Source organism: Glycine max, chromosome 19, assembly GCF_000004515.6.
Source record: "Glycine max cultivar Williams 82 chromosome 19, Glycine_max_v4.0, whole genome shotgun sequence".
Classification (NCBI taxonomy): Eukaryota; Viridiplantae; Streptophyta; class Magnoliopsida; order Fabales; family Fabaceae; genus Glycine; species Glycine max.
In genome coordinates, this window is record NC_038255.2 from 39,601,251 (window position 1) to 39,608,980 (window position 7,730).

Genomic DNA, 7,730 nt, shown 5'->3' on the forward strand with positions numbered 1-7,730 from the left:
CGATTCACCAATGAACGAGGATCACAACAACAACAGCAGCAGCAGCAGTGGCAACAACAACAACAACAACATTGGTAACCTTAACTTGGATTCGAGGTTGGTGTATCTCAACCTTGGTGCCACCGCTTCAATGAGTTCAAGGTTGGATAATGCTGAGGACGAGAGAGAAGCCATGAACCAAACCATGTACCATCATCACCACTCTCATGACTACTAGTAGCTGCTGCTACTGAATCTAAACTTTCCACATACATCACTGATATATATATATATATATATATATATATATATATATATATATATATATGATTTAAGGTTATTTCAATTGCCACGAACGATGGAGACTATGGAAAATTTGAAGAGGGAGAAGGAGGAGAATTGATGAATATGGAGGGACCCTATTGGATTTGGATGATGGATGGAGCGTAAAAGACTCTTCTTTTGTCACTTGGAAGAATAGACTGGTATTCACTGCCCTTCTAATTTTTCTGTCTTGACTCTATGGTATTTTGTTGGGTTTTTTTTCTTTCTTTTTTAGTTTTTTGGGGTTTAGGCTCTTCAAATGGTCACCATTTGAAGTGCGGTTTCATGGGAGATTGGGATAAGAGACAGGGAGAATCTAATCGGTTCAATTTTTTTTATTTTTTTTAGTTTTTCTGTGAAACGAATGGGTGCATGGAGGAGACGCAGGTCAATCTTTTCAAATCCTCCTTCACCTGTCAACTCCTTAATTTGTATTTACTGATCCGTAGCTAATATCACGGCCTATTTATTGTGATCGCTTTACAATTTCAGATTTTATCTTGTCCCACCCCGCACTTTCTCATAACCCCCTCAATTATTTATTTACAATTATGCTATGTTTTGCTTCTATTCTTCCTGTGGTGTGGGGAGTCTCTTACTTTTTTTATTTTCTTATTTTTTTTCTCTGATTTAATACAGTATTTCTCAAAAAGTTTTTTATAATTTGTTTTCATATTTTTTCTAAGGGATCATAGAGGGCTGTCCCTTCCCTTCTTCTCCTACCTAATATATTATGTTCTTTTCCTTCTATCATTTTGTAGTCCTTTGGAGTGATCCATTGGCTAGTGTTTTGGGAGTTAATTATTCTAATAAAAATCATGTGGCTGTGAACAAATTGATTTGTTGTCTTGCATGAATGCAACAATGAGTGTGACCACACATGTCAAGTTAAAAAATTGGCACTATCACCTTCCATGTAATCCTCTTCTTGTCCCCCATTGCCTTTTTTAGGTCTCTTTAGACAAAACAAAAATATAAAACTTACAGCTAAAAACTTATTATATTATTAATCATTTCTTTAATTATTACTATATGTTCTGTCTAAATTCATCGGATGTTGGATACAGAAGATTCTTGAGGATTACTCTATAATTTTCTGCTTGAACTTATGTTGTATATCCAGGGTCTTAACTGCATGTTACTTAAAAATCATTGTCCCAAATAAAACCTATTAATATTTGAAAAATTAATGCCCAGCATCTCTAATATTAACGTGTATTTAATAATATAATGGTCTAACGGAAAATATCTATAATGTTATGTATAGGTAAGATGTGTTAACATCTGATGTACTGTAATTCATATCTGATGTTAGTCTCGAGAGTACACCAAAAACAGCAAAAATTATTTATATTTGGTCAAACCTCTTTACTAGTATTTTAACTTATTATATATTAATTTAAAAATTCGTAATTTTTTGTTACCAAAGTATGGGTACATTTAGACAAATAGCTTAATGTAAGATTAAAAACCATTATTTTTTAGAAATTAATAGCTTATTTTTATAGAAGTTCCTTTAAAAGTTGTTCAAAATAAGTGATTATTAATTTTTCAAAATAAAATGAACCAAATATGCACTTAGGGTATTTTTGAGTTAAAACCTTAATGATGTTTTTATTAAATAAATGTTTATCATACAAACCTTAATGTATATGTTGTTTTTATAATCAAAATGGAAATATGGTTAAATTCTTTTTTATATAGGCCATAAATTGTTTTTATAAGTTATCCTATAGAGATTATTAATTGAAACAAGTTGAAAACAACTTAGAAAATATCATAAACTATTTTCAAAAGAATATACTTACATGTTTCTACAAGTATGTGTATTGGAAGATATACTCAAAATTGTAAATAAATTCTTCGAAACCCTCCCTTAAGTAAGTGCTAATTTGATAGAATTAATCACTATTTTAGTCTATGAAAGTATATATCACTGCCGCATTAGGTAAGTGATAATATTAAAATATGTTTAGGGACCAAAATGATAATAAATGGTAAATTTAAGGACTTAGTTGGAATTGTTGAAAAATTTAGTGATTTATTTAAAATTTATTAAGCTTCAAGGACTAATGTATTAATACTATATATGTATTTATGCTTTTATTGAGTGGTTGACAAATTCCTAGTTGTGCATAAAAAGCTGGTTAAAATGATAAATTTTAATTTTAGTACAAATTTTAAATTTTATGTAGTATATTTTGTGAAAGGGTTGGAGTACTCCTTTTACTCACTCCCAAAAACAGCACTATACACTTTAATGGTGATTTACTCTAAATAATTTTTTTTACAGAAATTTAATATGTTCTTATCGCATTTTGCATCATAAATTTAAATTTAATTATAAAATCATTCAAATAGTTAAGAAAGCTTATTTACTCCTGAAAAATAAACTAAAAAAAGATTACAAGACTCATAAGATGCTCTTCCCACTAACTCCTATATGTACAAATCTTTGAACTATCTATAATTTAATTATAAAATCATTAGCAAATATTATCACATTATTTAACGATTACACCACTAACATTCACTTATTTGTACAAAAATTATTATATATAGAGAGAGAGATAGAGCATGAGGTGAGGTGAGATGAGAAATGAAAAAGAAAATTAACCACATGCACAATTATTACAATAAAAAACCACATGCATAATTATGAGTTTAACCACGGTGTAATGTTAATGTTGACACATTTTTTTATTATTAACAAGAATATTTTTCATTTCAAGTTATAAATAGAAGTTTTATATTGCACTTAGCGTTAGATGGTCGAAATAATTCCAAAATTATGCATCTAACAACAAATTATGAACAATTAAGAAATAAATTACATATATACTGAGGCCGCAGTTTTGACTAGTTCTTAAATCCTCATGTTCTCTAAAAGATATATAGAACATGGCAGTTAGTTCCTGTCATCCTTAATGTTCCTATTCTACTTGAGTTATATTCGAAACAAATGGCAAAAAAAATTATAAGTTATTTTCTTTAATGAGAAGTCCACACTGAAATATCAAAGGAGAAGGGAAATAGATTGGGATGCCTGTGCAAATAACACGTACACCTGTCGTGCATAACGTATCTTGTTGCCCTCCATTACGTATCTCCTTTTGTGATGCAATAATAGTATGTAGTTTCCTTTGGTAATAAAATGCATAGTAGTTATGCACACTTGTCCATGGTTTGGTAATTGGAAAAGAGTTTGTTATAATATACTAACATTTTTCTTCTAATATTGTTTATTAGATAATAAAAAATATCAAATGTTTTTTGTACAGCAAATTTGGAATAACATTTGTTATTTGTTTAATTTTTGTTAAACATAATTTTGAGATGTGTATATATGATAAAAATATAAAACTTAAATGAGAGACAAAATTAAATATGTACAATATTCTCCTTCCATAATTATAAGATTATTTTTAAAAATTTATTTGTCTACTTTTGTAAGTTATTTTTTAAAATTTTTACATGCGTTAATTATTATTTTTCCTACGTGTCTTTATTTAATCATTTTTTTCACGTATTAATGAAAATTCATTAAATGAATAAAAGATAAAAAAATAATTTTAAAATGACAATATAAATAATTAACATATTTATTTAATATAATTAATTAAATTAATTATTTTTTTTAAAAAATTATAAATTAATTAAGAAAAATCTTATAATTAAAGACAGAAAAAATTCTTATTTAGAATTATGTTTAAATATCATAACCTTTTACTTATATTGTACATGAAAAGTAAGGAAGTGACTACTCGTTATGATACTGTGCTGTGTCTGAGTTTTTAGCTAGTCGTGATTCACCTGCAGAAAGCTCAAATATTTTGCTGGCCGATATCCAAAAGGTAAAGAAATTAACTCCTTTGTCTAGTTGCCATGAGGCGTGGGATAATTTAGAGAACTAACCTTTGCTTTGCTGGTGAAGATGATGGAACTTATCAATGGTAGAAAGAAAGAGATTCTAATGTCGTTCCTCCTTCCAAAATGCCTGTCTTTTTCACCCTCTTTTTATTATATATGCATAATATAATATACATTGTGCATTATTTCGATTCATTTGTTCTTGCACACAATATTTACTTGATTGGAAATTTGACCCTTATTCTACAAATTCAATAAAGTCATGATTCTTTCCTATCTACATTACAAAAGTACAATTTTATTTGACGATTGACGATATACTTATTGCAGAATACTATACAAATTATGGAAAATTAATATAGTTAATTGTTATTTTGAAGTTAATTTATCTGTCCCATTACCCGTTATTATCATATGGCTTACTAATTAACTAGGTCTCATTTACTGTGTTTGCTTTTCAATATGAGCATCTACAACCAGAATACTTACAACATGTACGTTGCTGTTAAGATATTTCTCTTCTTCTTTTCTTTCAGTAAAATTCTTCACCTTGATTTATTAATCTAAAAGGTTTTATAAAAAAAAAGTGTCACTAACTCACTCTATCATATTCCTTTAACACTATTTACTATTAGTTAAATTTTATATGAAACTAAAAAATTTAATAATTAGGCTCATTATTATAGGAATTGAGATTCCAATCAATTTATGATTTTGAATAAATTTCAGTTAACAATAATGTGTTAGACTAATAGAATAATATTACTAGCATTTCTCTCATTTAATAAAGTGTTTTCCAGTAAACAAATAAATACACTATGTGTTTGAATAAGCGATAATGAAATTTATTTTAAATTAAATTGATCTTATAAAATTGATTTTGAAATTATATAATAATAAACTTAGTATTACGATTTTATTTAATACAAAAATTACTTAAAATTATTTTAATTTAAAATTAATTTTGAACCTAAAATTAATTATTTAATGTAAAATCAAACATATAAATATGTACTTAAAATCACATTAGTTGATATTTCAATGTGATCCTTGGAAAATTTAAGATGAAACCAAACACACATGAATTCCAAGTATAGTTTGTTAGTTAAGTAGTGAAGCAGACAATGAAAATTAATGACCTAAAATACATGTATATGCCCGGATAGATTGATATTTCTAGGTCTTTGCCTAAGTAACAGCTTGTCCTGGATGGTCACCGAAAGTAGTAACAAGTCGAAAGCAAATATCAATATCTTCATATATATACCCATTTTTTTTTCTACGTTATTCTCCCTTCTTCCCCGGGGAGCCCTTTTATTCTCTGCAAAGCAAAAGATGTGGTTTTCCCACTTCCACATATCTCTTTCAATAATTCTCCGAAAAAAATATGTAACAATTTTAATTGGGTTTGATCAATGCTGATCTGTAAATGCAACACATGTCTTTTGGTTCATAATTATCGTCCGTAATCTATATTATCGTGTTTGTGTTAGTTTGCCTTAAATTGGTGGTGTCCACTACTTTTCTTCTCCTCCAACAAGATATCTTCAACATTATTTATTTAATGGTTTGTCTGGCAGACATAAGAAAATGCTGTAGTATTTGTTACAAGAAGTTACTACGTTTTAAATTTGATATAACTCGATCTTGTTGTTTTTTTCCTTTAAAATACAACTCCGGTTTCTTATTTGTAATAATCAGTGCAAAAATATATTTTTCAAAAAGAAAAACTAACTGCGTGAAAAAGATTTATTTTTTTCTTGTTGAGTTAAAGAAATTTTATTTCATGAAATACAAGGAACAGTTCGAAAACATATATACGTATACACAATATAAAAACCAAAGATGTAACCAGATTAGGAATAGTTATCATATCATACCCGTTTGAGCTTTTAACTGTAAATCTGTATAATCTTATTTGACTGTGTAGATGTTGGAAGAGTACTCTCTAGAGCGTTCCGATACATCTATCTCAGCATTGCATAAAACCATAGTCTTATATATCATATATTTCTATCAACCAAACGTTTTCATTTCCAAATTCCATTACTCCAATCCCCCATCAGTTGCAACGTTACTTCTTTATCTATTGCTAGCTGAAAAATTCTTTTAAATCACAGTTATATCTTTCAAAAACATTGTATCCCTTCCATTTATCTAGTTTTCTCCTGATATTCCTTGCTAGCTATTAAACTATCCTTCTTCATCTAGCTTGTATATTTTCTAAGTTTATTTTGAAGCAATTAAGTACCTGACACCATGCATGCATGCTGACAGTGAAATAAGTTTTAGATGCTATATGATTAAATATTTTACTGATGATTTCATATGAGATTTGAGACTTAGAATCAAATCCTCTAAATGAGATTCTTTAACAATAGCTTAATATAAATTTGAAAACAAAAGCAAACAATTAAATTAAAAATGAAACATTTACACTACAAGAAATCATCGAACAACTTGTATATAATAAAATAGACATTGTAAAACTGAGAATTCGAGGAAAACTAAAAGATGTTTGAAATAACCAAAATAATTAATTAATATACTTAATACACTGAAAAGAAAAAGAATATAAAAATTTGCGAGATCAAAGAGACAAAAAGAAGGAATGAGAAGAAAAAACATAAAGTAAATTAAAGCAATCAAATAAGATCATAAAACAATAATAATGAACAAAAAAGAGAGAATCAAAATGTTGAAAGAAAATTAAAGTTTATTGAACAATTGGTAAAGCTACAAACACTAGATTTACGAAAATATTAGTCATTTTAAGTATGGTCTATACAGAATATTTGTATAATTGTTTTTCAATCATTAATTTTTTACTATTTTAAGATTCCTATTTCATTGCTAATGGTCAAATTATATAGTGTAGATACGTGGTATATATTAGACTTAACAAATGACATTAATTTGTCTTTGCATATTTGCATTAATCACTGTTTATTTATTTCCTTCTCTTTATCAAAATCAAATCTTAACTTCTAAAAATTGATCAAATGGAGTAAAAAGATATTGTAGGTTTGAGACCTTACTTCTTTCTTTGGGTTAAGTAAGGTAAATGAATGTAAATTTTATTGAGTTTGGAGGTTTTTGCTGTCTTAGAATGAGACATCGTTCTCTCTTCCTTAAAAATACTTAGTTTCAAATAAATAAATAAAAATAAACCACCATTGTATCCTTGTCAAAGAGTTAGCACTTTTTAAAGTCTTTCTTCTTTGTTTGTTGTTTTTCAAAAGGCTTTGATGACTTTTTTAGTTACAAATATATCTTTGATTAAGACATGGTTTGAAACTTTAAGAAATTTGGCAAGCATGAATTTTATATATCATAAATATTTTTAATTTTTTAATAAAGATCATATCATACAATTTAATTAGTGATTTAAGGGTTTGATTACTGATGCATTGATCAGTACCTTAGGTTGATGTCCAATTCGATTTTTAAAATTATGAGTATAATTGATTAGCTGATTTTCCTATATTAATTTTCTTTATTAAAATCGACTAGCTGGTTTGGGGTAGTGAATCAACTTGTGCAAAACTTGGAATTTA

General features: G+C 27.5%; 1 protein-coding gene across 1 annotated transcript in view; it reads left to right on the plus strand.

The window, feature by feature from the left end:
- The window catches only part of LOC100816086 (regulatory protein NPR5-like), a 2,639-nt gene extending 2,422 nt beyond the window's left edge, over nt 1-217 (plus strand). Inside the window, 1 exon segment of the mRNA NM_001289353.1 lies at nt 1-217. This exon segment is cut by the window's left edge and continues 49 nt beyond it. Coding sequence (NP_001276282.1) covers nt 1-217 — 217 coding nt within the window.
- The last annotated feature ends 7,513 nt before the right edge of the window (nt 218-7,730 follow it).